This window comes from Opisthocomus hoazin, chromosome Z, assembly GCF_030867145.1.
Source record: "Opisthocomus hoazin isolate bOpiHoa1 chromosome Z, bOpiHoa1.hap1, whole genome shotgun sequence".
In the NCBI taxonomy this organism is placed as follows: domain Eukaryota; kingdom Metazoa; phylum Chordata; class Aves; order Opisthocomiformes; family Opisthocomidae; genus Opisthocomus; species Opisthocomus hoazin.
This window is the reverse complement of record NC_134454.1, coordinates 78,317,891-78,330,675: the sequence shown is the minus strand read 5'-3', so window position 1 is coordinate 78,330,675 and position 12,785 is coordinate 78,317,891. Positions and strand designations below refer to the sequence as shown.

Below are 12,785 nucleotides of genomic sequence, written 5' to 3'. Positions count from 1 at the left end.
ACCCTGCAGTAGTATTAGGGAGCACTAATTCAGAGGACACGTTTAAACCCATGCTTTCTTCAACAAAATTTAGTGATGAGATGTCCACTCATACTGCTCTGTTACCAGCTTTGAAGTCTTAAAACCAAAACCAGCTGCTGCAGCAAGCCCCAAGCCCAACAAAGCAGCACTTATCTGTTTATACTATCAGTGCCTTTGGAAAGACTGGCAGACAGCTCTTCTGGTGATAGATGCATACTGAAACCTGATCAAGGCTCGGGTTATTTTTCTCCATCCAGCAATGCTTCAATTCTAGCCAGGCAACAAGCCCCAAGATCTCCATCAGGATGGAGAGAGAAGCAATGAAAGTCCCAATCCCACTGTCAACCCAAACATTAACAAATTGTTCATTTCATCAACTTGGAGCAAAATTCACAATAGCTTCCATGTGGTCCCCAAACACTGGCCAAACAACTTTTATAACACAAGTAAATGCACCGTGGTCTGGGGCATCAAAAAGGGAAGCTTCAATTCTAATGTCAACACGAGCTTCAAGGTGCTGTCAAGCTCAGACAGAGCTAAACATAAAGACATAAAACCCCAAAGGACAAAATGACCACCTCCCACTGACACCTCCTGCCCTGGTGTCGTAAATTCATCAGTTGTCTCAGCAAAAGAAATTCTGAGGCCGTCCCTGACAGGTCAGAGATGTAAGGACCTTCCTCTTCATCACAGATGGAGCATGACAGAGGTTTCTCACAATTATTATTTAACTCTCTAATCCTCCTGCACCCCTGTTTTGGACCCCATCCCATGGCTCCATGCCCTGACAGCTTGGGTAACTGCCCAGAGGCTCAGCCTGAGGACGGAGCACGGAAACCAGGGAATCCGCTTGAGAAATTCCCTGAATTCGCTTGCAGCCCTGCTGCTCCCTTCTCTAGAAAAACCCAATGAAAACGTACCTGGGCAGAGTGGTCACCGACATCTGGCACGCCACCATCTGACAGCCGGCACCGGTACTGTCCCCCGGTGCCCCGAAGCTGCTCTTCCCCGTTGCTTTCTGCTTCGGAGGTCTCCGGCTGAGCAACCTCCACCTCCATTGGGGTGCAGTGCCCGTTCCCGTGCTCCGAGCCCGACTTTTCTTTGCTGTCCTTACTGCCTGGTGTTCTGGTGATGACCCCAAACTTCCTGGTCCTTTTCCCATTTTGAGCGGTTCTGTCACCGGGTTCGGGGCTGGGCTTGGCTTTGGGATCGCAGCTGTTGCTGTTGTTGCCGTTGGAGGGAGGAAGAGGGGCTTTGCGCTTGATGCGGCGCAACATGATCAGGTAGACGAAGCCGCCATTCCAGCACTGCTCGGCCAAGTAACTGCAAGGGAAGGGATGCACAGGGATTGTCGACTGCATGCCACCCCAGCACCCCAACACGCTGCACCCCGTGATGCTCACGTGCCTTCTCAGGCAGATGGTTATGCCATGTGCAGGTATGTTAGGATACCTCGAGACACCAGCAAATGCTCTCGTCCTTCGGTATCAGAGGGAAATAATACCATGAATAATATCGGCAATAATAACAGCCCTCTATGAGCCATCCAGGCTGATCCCACCGCACTGTAATATGACAACTGGTAAATGCCACCGAACGGGTTGCCACCACCCCGACCTTGGGACCTGCGGCACAGCAATGTGGAAAGGTGGAGCAAGCAAAGCAAAGCAGAGAGTGTTCCCAGTGGGGCGTTAAAATAAATAAATATTTTTAAAAAATTCAAAATCAGGCAGGCTTCATTTGTGCAGCAGCCCATAGAGCATTTGCATCTGAAATGAGCCTCCTTAGTGAAACTAATCTTCCGCATCAGCATACGTACATGATTTGAAGGCCTCAGGGAAAAAAAAAAAACCAGCCACTGGTGTAAGCAGGCGTAGCGCCAATGGCCTCAGTATGGCAAAGCATGGCACGATAAGGCATCTCGGCTCCCGTAAAGGAACATGGAAACAAGATGGGTTTCCTTTAGAGCAAGCATATCTCAATCAAAGCAAGAGCTAAGTCACCTCAGCTGTGAGGAGCAGCCACCAGGTTCTCGTACCAGAGCAAAGCATCACCTCCCTTCCCAAAGTCTCTGGACCTGCCTTGAAGGAATTAACATTTCTGCTGCAAGCAAATACTCGGTGACCTTACAGAAACTGCACCCATTGATGAAAAAGGGGAATCTAATTTCATGCCTCTTTTAGGAAAGGATATACCTCAACCCAAATTCTTGAAATACTTGGGTTCTGAGCCAAGGGTGTAACCAACTGAGAGTACAAACAAGCTGGAATTTGTACTTCGCAGGTTTGTATGTGCCCTTTCACACTAATTTAGACCCCAAAATGTACTGCCTTTTGCACTAGTGAAAGCAGCAAGAATTTCCCAGAGCATCAAATAAGCCTACGCTGCAGCTGCAATGAACTCTTCACTATTACGGAGCAGCTGCTGAACCTACAGCTATCACAGGAGATCAGAAACTAGGTGTGGAGTTGAACCATGAAAGATTCTAAGAGAAAAATAACACAGCAGTTGCTGAGAGAGGAGGAGTTGTTGAGAGACTCAGGAGTCTTCCACCAATTTTTTTTTTCCTCTCTGGTGCTTGTAGGCTCATTTTCCTCTTCTCTTCCTTAAACATTGTTTGCCCTTAAATAGAAACCTTCAAAGTTATTCCTGCATAGAGGTGACAATGGCAAAACAGGAAAAGCAGTTATGATAACCCCTGAAGAAAAGTTCTGCACAAAGGACTGAGGAAAACACTCAATTACTCAATCTGCACCAGCCTGGCAGTGGCTGGAAATAACGCCATGGTGTGTGTTTCTGCCCAGGGACATGAGCTGGTAGTTTCAGCCCACTTCTTCCCAAGGCTTAGATGTCGTCCCCCCCTCCCGACAACGCTGGCATTCAGATCGCTTGTATTTAATTAGGAAGCCTGATGTCTGAACGAATATGGCAACTACATAACCTTCAAAGCACCCCTGGAGCAACAGAGGGGAAGGACAAATATGTTGGCTGTGCCAAATTTCCCCTAAGAATATAAACTGGACTTCAGCTCCCTGGACAGTCCACTCAGCAGTTATCACTAGGCAAGTCTTTTTTCTTATCCTTTTTTTTTTTTTTTTTCAACAACAAGGATATTTAAATAAAGCCCCAAAATATCTTCTTCAAAACGGCTGAAAGCAGAGAGCCAACAAGCCCCTCTGGCTGAAAGGTCTCTGCAGCCAAGGTCAGCTGTCTGGGTGGCCAAGAGGTGACACTCGGCTCAGGGAGGCACCCAGCACTGGCAGGATCTGAAGGGTTAGCCTAAAAAAACCTCCAGAACTAAGATGGAAATATTTTTGATTATCAAGTTAAAAGAAAAATTCTTTTAATCAACAGAAAAGGGGCAGTTTTGTTCCAGAAACAATACGGGCTGCCTGTTTTTCACATTTATCTTTCAACTCAAATTTCAAGGCAGCCAGTAAAGTTGATTAAAATTCATGACTTTTGCTTGCAGCAATACCACTGCACTCTGATCCATCATACATAAGCCTGATAGCATTGCTTCTCCTGGCACACGGAAACAGAAAAGCAGCTCCTCTTCCCATAGTCCTGTAGCTTACATGGGTGCTGCCCACCCTGGTTTTATGCGGAGTCAGTTCTGCCTGACTTGTTTTTGTGCAGATGCACGTATGGGTTGTTTTTTTTTTAAAACACCGATCTCTATCTCTGAACTAATCACTGATGTATTTTTGAGTGCCAGTAACCAAGTGCATGCATTAATCAACTACTTAATTTAGGAACTAAGGAGAATGAGAGGGAACTTAGCACACGTCCAAACAAAGTAATTTTATAGAGGCAAAATTAAGTTACTATTTCACCTCCACTTGTAGCATATTTGCTCTGTTCGCAAAGTGTAAAGCTATAAAAAGTGAAGAATGAAGGGTGGGGTTTTTTTCTATCCACTGTCCACAGACATCCTACAGTCTGGAGCAGGGTTACAGCGAGCAGTAATAGATTCAGCTGAACTGAAATCAGCAGAGCTGTGCTGATTTACTCCATATGTTGAGATGGCCTGCATGTTCCAGGCGTGCAGCCTGTAGTAACTCATGGGTTTATGTCTTCTTGAGTACTTCTCAGCAGTTCAAAGCACACAATAAGTTTCCATGAGAAAAAAAAAGAAGAAATGTCTCCTCTGGGCCAGTGAGCAATTACCTTTGCATGGCAGCAAGTGATCGCATACACCAGATGATGTCAGGTATTTCCAGACAGGGTAAATCCAGCTGGTAGCAGTGATGCACTAAGTGGCATCATTATCTCTGAGTTTGTTTCGAACCAAAGACCAGGTATCCCATGCTGGAAAACCAGCATTAGTATAACATCAATCTCGTGTTGCAAGATAGGAAGCTAATATATCAAGAATTTGTGGCCGTTTGCTGTATTGCCCTCTCATGACAGGGCTGTTAGCCAAGGAGCTTGAGCCACCTCTAAGTTCTGCTAAGTACATGCTGCCAACTTTGCTGGCTTCCTTTTCTTTTGCCATTTCTTCCCCTGTTTAAGTATGAAGCCAAAAAACCCCATGGAAGGACAGCAAATTCTCAGTGCTGGACAAAAGATAGGAAAGGTTGTATTAAATGAATGAGAACCTCCAGATTTTTAATTACTTTCTATCAATCCAGGAGCATCCCATGCCAGAAGGGAATAAGGGGATGGATTCAATAAAATGTAATTATACAGCTTCCAGACTGCAGAAAACTGCAAAGGCTAGACAGGACCCAAAATCTCTCTTCTCAGGGGGTTTAATGTGCGCAACACAGACATGCCTTTTGTTAGATTTGGTCCCTGCAGAGCACTCACAGAGGTTTTATCAATCAATGCACCAACCATATCTCAGGCAGGGCAGGATCTGAGCTGATGAACATACGCAGCTCCCAGCACAGACGTGGGGAATCAGCTGCAACCTCCAAGTTGTCGCTTAGATCGAACACGGTCTCCAGCTCGGATGGAGAAGGTGCGTGGAGCAAAAATACTCCTAATGCAGTCTCAATTAATCCAAATTTATTGAAAGCTGAGATTCTAAAACTTCTTATTCCCCATTTTGGTTGGCGGGGGATGGAGTAGCATTCGGTGAACACCCTGGATCTAGTACACCAGTTGAGAAACCCTGGGCAGCTACTCCTGGTGCCAGCGAATGATGATACGTAACAAATCCTATTCTCGCTGCTTTTAAGAACACAAGAGATTTTACCAGCTGATCACACATCTATTAATGTTACTTACCAAAACAAAACATTTTACCACCAGAACACTCATCCACACTTTCTGTACCTGCCAATGTTTGCAAGACAGGGTAAAGTCCCCTTGGCACAGCTGGGAGTCCCCTCAGACGCTGCAGCGTCATCTCCACGGGCAGTGTCTGAAACCATCACCGAAACATCGGCTTGGAAACACTTCCCACTGGTGTGCTCAGAAGGAAGGACCACCCGGCTGCTCCCGCTGCTTTGATCTCACTCTGGCACCAGCCCCGGTAAAACCCCAGCCCATGTAAAATGCTACCCTTAAGCAGTGGGGCAGACTTGTTATTCTCTGTAGGAGAGAAGCCATTAAAATGTTAATACTCCTTAAAACCAGGGGAAAATTATTTTACCTTGAAACAGAGTTGGAAAGTTACCTCTTGCAAAGCTCAGCTACAGGTTGGAAAATAAAACCGGTGGCTGATATCAGGCAGCATTTAATATTCTTTTTGTATTAGAGCTATGAAGAGACGGACACGTCCGCTTCCTTCAGAGACTATTTTGAGCTACGAAGTCAAATCCCATTTCTCCCCTACGCAGCTGAACTGATTGCTGTGATCATAAAAACTGATAAACTCGCTGAGTTTATTCCAAGTTCCTTGGCACGTGCGTAAAGTGTCAGACTCAGAAATGGTGTCTCAGAGTAAGCTAGTAATTTTTTTCATTTTTATGTATATATTTGTGTGTGTGTGTGTATACAGCTTTACGGACTTGACAAGAGCATGCTGTGACTAGTCCTCTGTCATATCCCATCTCACTTGAATAAATACAGACGGCTGCACTGAGCTGCAGAAAAACCACAGCAGACCCAGCAGCCATAAGAAAGCATCTGGATTCACTTTAGGGTCAGAAATATTGAAGAACTGTGTTTATTTTACACTAATAATACTATTTAGTATTTCTCCAGAACCTTGCATCCTGACAGATCAGAAAGTGCTTTGGAAATCATACACACAGAGCATCACTGACACCCCGGTGCATCATGCAGCTCACCAGCGCACAGAGAAGAAACCTCAGCCAAGACAACCACTTTCAGAGCCCCCACCAACCCCCCCAGGATGTGTAATGTCCTTAGCAGGACAGACAGACCACTAATTTTTATGGTTTTCTCTGAAAGACTCTAACATGGTAAAACATCTTGAAACTCAATCTTCTTCGGCCTGGAAAGATGAAGGGCAGTGCAGATCCTCTCAGAACTGAAACCTCCAGCCCCAAGAGGGATTTAAAAGCTAAAATTAACAAACCATCTCTCTGTGACACTGGCAAACGAGCTAACTTGCTTTTCAGGTAAGGCAGGGCAAATTAATGACTAACAGATAGCGACTGATAGAAGGGCACATGGCTCCTCATGAAACCCTCTCCTCGCTGCTCTCACCACATGAGAACACCCATCGCACTGAGGACAGATTTTGGCAAGCACCAAGGGGTACTTCTGACAGATTGCCATGTCTTCGGGCAGGATTCAAGTCTGTATTAACACATGCAGTCAAAGGAAAACACCGAGCTACAGAGTCTCACACAAACCTTGCTGCAGCTGAGCTTGCGAGAAGTCTCACCTCCCCGGGGCTGCTGGGACACTCCACAGCCAGCCCTCTCCTCCACCCTCCCGGAGCACTGAGCTCTCCAACCACAATTTATCTCAGCAGAGAACAATGGCGTTGGTAAACCCCGTCACTACTTCAACATCTTCTTGTAGGCACAGGGCTACAGCACATCAGGAATGAGCTCAACCCAGCACCTCGTCACCAACAAGCCCTTTCCTGCCCCAGGCTCTGCAGGTGATGGCACACACAAGGGACATGATGTTCTCTGCCTGCCCTAATAAACAGAGGGAAAGGCAGAAAGCGGAAAGGAAAAGCCAGTCATGGAGCTGAGAGACTCGTGACACCCAGTGAGCACATCCAAACAGCCCTGGGTACGCAAGAGGGCTCCCACCTCCCTTTCAAGGACGAGCAGCCCTCAGCCCTCGGCTTGTGTCCAAGGCTAAGCAGCAACTCTCTGAGTCTCGTGTAGGCTGTGGCTCTCCATGTCATACCGAGTTTTAATCAGGACAGCCAAACTGGTGGCTTGCTGGAGAATAAACTCTGAATCCAGTTTTTCTGGCTATGGCGTATTTGTCACTATTAAATTTATAGCGAGGAATGTGACCAGACCTACTGAAATCTTGAAGGTAAAACAAATGTGGAAGTTAAATTTCAAGGTATACTTCTGTAGCCTTTTGTAAGCCAGTACAAGCATGTTTAGTGCTGATTAGAACCAATCCTCTGCTGGATTAAAACTGCCTGTAGCTTTGAGCATCACACTGTTTGTGCTCACCGCAGGGATGCTCGAGCTGCTTGCGGGCTGGCTGCTGTCAGCCTGTACAACACAACACCACACCAATGTCTCGGAGAAGCAATGGTAGCAGCAAACAGCAGGGGCAAGGTCTGATCATCACTGTTCATCAGAGAAACCAAACCACCCAGAATTTAAGACCAATAGGAACCAACGGTCCACTGCTGAAGCCTGCAAGAGTCCCCAGGCGAAAACACCTCTAGCAAGGCTGGCAGGAGGCCCCGGGCAAGACTGCTTTGCCCACCGTGTAACCCTGAACTCTCAGGAAAGGTGAAAAGGGAGCGGAGGGAGGATTGCTGCTGCGTTTTCACGGACTCACTGCCTGCTTGTGGCTTTTGCTGGAGGATGAGATTCTGCTCACTTGCGACACAGGACTATGACTAAAGCTTGGTGAGACAGCTCGCTCTACCTGGTATTGATGCAACGATGCGGCTTTGAATTTGGGACTGAATTCCTTTTCCCTTGCTGTGCTACAGATCCCTCACAGCACCCTAGGCAAATCCTTCCACGACAAAACAGGGCCAACAACATGTCTTCTCCCACAGAATGGCTGCAAGGTCTAAGGTGATGAAGCCATCAGCTTTAAGCATTACAGTTTCAGAAACACCTTAAATCTGGGATCAGGCGATGCCAAACAACACAACAGCTTTCCTCCCACCCTGTATCATGTTTGGGTGCTGGCACAGTCATTTGGGCAACAGTACAAATGAACCTGATGACGGAACCAACCCAGCTTTAAACAAACGCAGCCAAAAGCAAATGTTGGAAGACTCCGACCTCAAGACGGGGAGTTTAAACTCAACCCAGCGCTGTGGTCTGGTCAGAGCGGCGCAGAGACAGGGACAGAAGAAGAGGCTGGCGACGGCAGGGGACCATGCTTCCGCTCCCACCGGCAGCCCCGACCGACGACCGATGTACAGTTGAGGGAGGCACGCGGCCACAGCCCGAGGGAAGGGAGTTCCACGCGCGGTGCAGACAGGAGTACGGGCTGGCTTCAGCTGAGTGGCATTCACACCTCCAGTTTATAAATCTGAAAGGACAGGCACCCTCACCGCAGACAACGAAGCCCAGCTGAATCACATCCCCATCGCAGGTGTGGAAAGAAGACAGGCTAGATCATCACAATTATGCTGGCACAGTGCAAAAACACATTGCTGCCCTGCATGTTGTCGAGACAGCTCAGAAGCATGTTCCACGGCTTTGCGAGGGTGACAAGCAGAGCAGCGGCCTCCAAAACACTCAGCACATGGATGGAGGATGTGAGCAGCCACACTGTGCCTCCTCCCCTCCCAGAAAAAACATCTAAAGAGGACGACTTGAGGAGCTTTACAGCTTCTCCATGCCTAGGGAACTCCCCAAGCTCTGACAGACATCCTAAACCTAACAGATTATGCAACTGCAGCCATCTGCACCCAAGGGACAACGCAAAATCCTTTGGGATTTGCTGATATATTGGCTGTACTAGCAGAACAGAGGACTGATGTTGCGTTTAGACCGCAGAGCTTTTGGACTCGAGCTTTACAAAGAACCTAATCTCACTAAACATGCAACTCCCACAACCTCAACTAAAAGTTCTGACAGACAGACGTACATGGTGCTTTTTGGGTTTTGGTTCTAGAGACAGACTAACCAGTACTAAGAGACAAATTCTGTTTGTTCCTTGTTTAGTGGCAGAGTGTACAAACAGAAGTGATCTAATCCAGTCAAACCACCATGGCACAGAATGCTCCAATTTGTTAGTTCACAGATCTGCTGCAAACAGACATTTAGCTGGATACACGGCCTTGCTCACAAATATAATTTCCAGTTACGAGAAAACTGAGCAATTTAAAATGACTAGTTATCAGCTTAAAAATGATAAATGCTAGCTTCCCACCTGTGCTGCAACAGGCCAGAACGGCATCAAGTTACAAGTGGGCATTAGCACCTGCAATTACTCCTTGATCCATGCTGTGTTACTGCTGCTCAGATGCAGTCTCTCCCGTCACGATGATCTCCTGCCCTTCTGAAGACACTCACGCTCTTGAAGCTCCAGGCAATACAAGCACAAGCTCTTTTGTTTAATGTCCTGTGCAATTGCTTTTCATTCCCAATTGCTCTCCACGCAACTGCTCTCTTCTTGAGGACTTGCAGAGAAGTCGAGTTTTACACCTCCTCTACGCTTTTGCCAGAGAAGGTGTCAATTTGTCTTCCCCTTGGAGCCCGGAGTGGACGTGCCCTTCCCCGGAGGACAGGGAAAGGCTAGGCACACTTGGTTGCTTCATGTGTCTTGGTAACGCAGCTGCAACATGGGGGCAAATGAGTGCAGTCACCTTCCTAAATCCACAACCACAGCCAAACACTACCACTGCCAACAAATGGAGAAACCTTCCCCTTACTCCATTTTTACCAGATATCTTTTTCAAAATGTCTTGATTTGGGTTTGCCTGCCCTCCTCAAGCAAGGCTTTACTGGACTCTAATCTGGCATGGGGCAGTTACTCTACGGCCTTGTTACTGCAGAATGGACAGTGGGGAAAAAAACGCCCAAAAACTGTGAATGAAGGGGGATGTTCAATCTGCAGGGACTCTGCTAGCCACTGTCCCTCTCAATGCCCCCATGATCAAGGGCTGCCATCAACAGGGTCTAGTGTACCACTTCCGTACAGATCAAGAGCACAGTTTTGAAGCAGATCTCATCATTTTCCCTGTTGCTGTGCTTTGGTTTGCATGCACAAGCAGTCTCCAAATTCCCACCAGGTTCTTCTCACATGAAGTTCAAGTGCCAGATGTATGCCATGAGCATACCCAATGCACTCCAGTTGCTGTGCTGTACGCTCCAGCTCAACGACCATGAGCGTATAGTCCACAGGACCTCACCAGAGCTAATCCAAAGTAATTCCAAAAAATAACCATAGCGTGGAGGTCAGGTCTCAGCAGTTTCATCCTACAGATCACCTCCCCTTCAGTCTACACCACTGCTTAAAGCAGACACGGGGTAATTGCTCCATGCCCCTAATGAGTATTGCCCAACACATTCATCCAACTGAAGTTTACAAATTCCAGGGCTATCATCTATTAGGTCCATGCATGATTTTCTGCTTCACAAGGGGACTGGAGCATCTCTCCTATGAGGAAAGGCTGAGGGAGCTGGGCTTGTTCAGCCTGAAGAAGAGAACACTGAGAGGCGACCTCATAAATGCTTAGAAATACCTCAAGGGTGGGTGTCAGGAGGATGGGGCCAGACTCTTTTCAGAGGTGCCCAGCGACAGGACAAGGGGCAACGGGCACAAACTGAAGCACAGGAAGTTCCACCTGAACATGAGGAAGAACTTCTTCCCTCTGAGGGTGACGGAGCCCTGGCCCAGGCTGCCCAGGGAGGTTGTGGAGCCTCCTTTTCTGGAGATATTCAAGACCCGCCTGGACGCGGTCCTGTGCAGCCTGCTGTAGGTGACCCTGCTTCAGCAGGGGGGTTGGACTAGATGACCCACAGAGGTCCCTTCCAACCCCGAGCATTCTGGGATTCTTGGATTCTGTGACCCAACCAGACAAGACTTGCTTGCAGAACATGCCCAGCACACACAGTAGAATAAATTCCCATTTACTTTTTGCAGCCATTGCAGTAAGTTACAGAGCAGTGCTCAAAGTGTTTTCATTGCTGTTGTTAATTACAGAGATGCAGCTTTTTATCATTAGTTCAGACGTTTGGCTTTTTTAGAAACAATACTTCTCAATTAGACAACAAATCTCAGAAACGTGAATGAGGAGGCACCAGAACTTTGACTCTGAAACTGAGATTTTACTTCACCGCAGATTGACTTGCATTGAGCGCTATTTGTTTGAAAATCTTTGGCCCCGCATGGCAGCGACTCTCCTTCTCCGCACTGCTCCTCCCGAGGTGTAAGACTCGCTCCGTACCCGGAAACCCAAACAAGTTCATGTTTGCAAAACACGAAACAACTCACCCAACTGGAAAGCACACGTGCCTCACGTCAAGAAACAAGGAATGGTCAAAAGCCATTCACGTGCAACCCATATATAAAGTACATACAGCGTGTAACGCTTCTCCCACTTCACCCTGAGTGCCCAAATCTCGTCACTGCGTTTCACACCCCGCCAAGCTATTTCCAGGGCTCTCCACCTTTTGTCCAGGCTATTTTAGGATCACCCCTCTAAAACAACTTCTTCCTAACCATCCAGCTTACATCCTTCCCTCTTCCTCCCTGGAAGTCTTCTATCTAATCCTGCCCCTGGCTTCCCATCACACCAGGCAGCAGTGACAGCCGAGAGCAGATTTAACCTGAGACAAATGGTTTGCACCCAAAATTGGATGAGAAGTTCTGCATGGGAGATACTCTTTATCACGATCCAGGTTTCTTGCACAGACCCAGCATCCGGGGAGGGTGCCACAAAAAAATTCCACGGGTGACTGTGATGCCACCACAATGGAAAGGTGCCCAGCGGGGTGTCTGCGAGCCCACAGGGGCTGCATCGTGTCCCCAGGACAGGGCAGTGCTTGTGGCAGGCACGGGCTGCTCCTGGGAAGCGAGGTCACCCCTTCTGGATAAAAATTCCTGTTTTTCCCTATGCACAGATTATCACAAATGCTCATAAGGGATGAGAAATAAAAAAACCCACATCACACTGGAAAAGATTTTATTCCAGCAGCAAAGTTTTTCAATGACATATTAAAAGGGGGGGGGGGATCTCTGCTACTTTGTTCTGGCAAACCACATTCTTTCAGCTTCAACATTAGTTGTAATTCCCGAAGTACCTCCTTCCACTGAGAAGTGAACGCTTTGGAAGTCTGCGAGCAACGAAAGGGAGTGCCAAAAAATTTAATCAAGTCTATTTTACAACAGGAAGCGGTATGCTGGGTTAGAAGAGACTTATTTCCAATGCTTTTGCAAGCTTATTTGAGCTCCTGAGAGGAGCCCTATTAACAGAGAGAGGCCAGGCTTCAAATAACCCTGCAACTGCTTCGGGGCAGATAGGGAAGGAACAAATTCACAGCTCTCAGATTTATTTGAGCGGGCCAATTTTAGCAGCAAAGGCTATTCGCCTTCGAAAGACTGCTTGGTTTTGAGTCTTTTCCAGGATTATTCCTAATACTAAAAACAGTAGCTAATTCATCAGCTTCTTCCTCCTTACCAAGGGGGAGCAACTCCTGTCATTCAGCATCCTCAAATCTTGTGATTTGACC

At 47.4% G+C, this 12,785-nt stretch overlaps 1 protein-coding gene across 4 annotated transcripts in view; it reads right to left on the bottom strand.

Moving 5' to 3' along the window:
- PDZD2 (PDZ domain containing 2) overlaps nt 1-12,785 on the bottom strand; it is a 141,408-nt gene that overhangs the window by 68,239 nt on the left and 60,384 nt on the right. For all 4 annotated transcript variants that reach the window (XM_075410906.1, XM_075410907.1, XM_075410909.1 and 1 more), the window contains exon 2: nt 942-1,344. In XM_075410906.1, the coding sequence (XP_075267021.1) occupies nt 942-1,344 (403 nt within the window). The remainder of the gene's footprint in view (nt 1-941; nt 1,345-12,785) is intronic.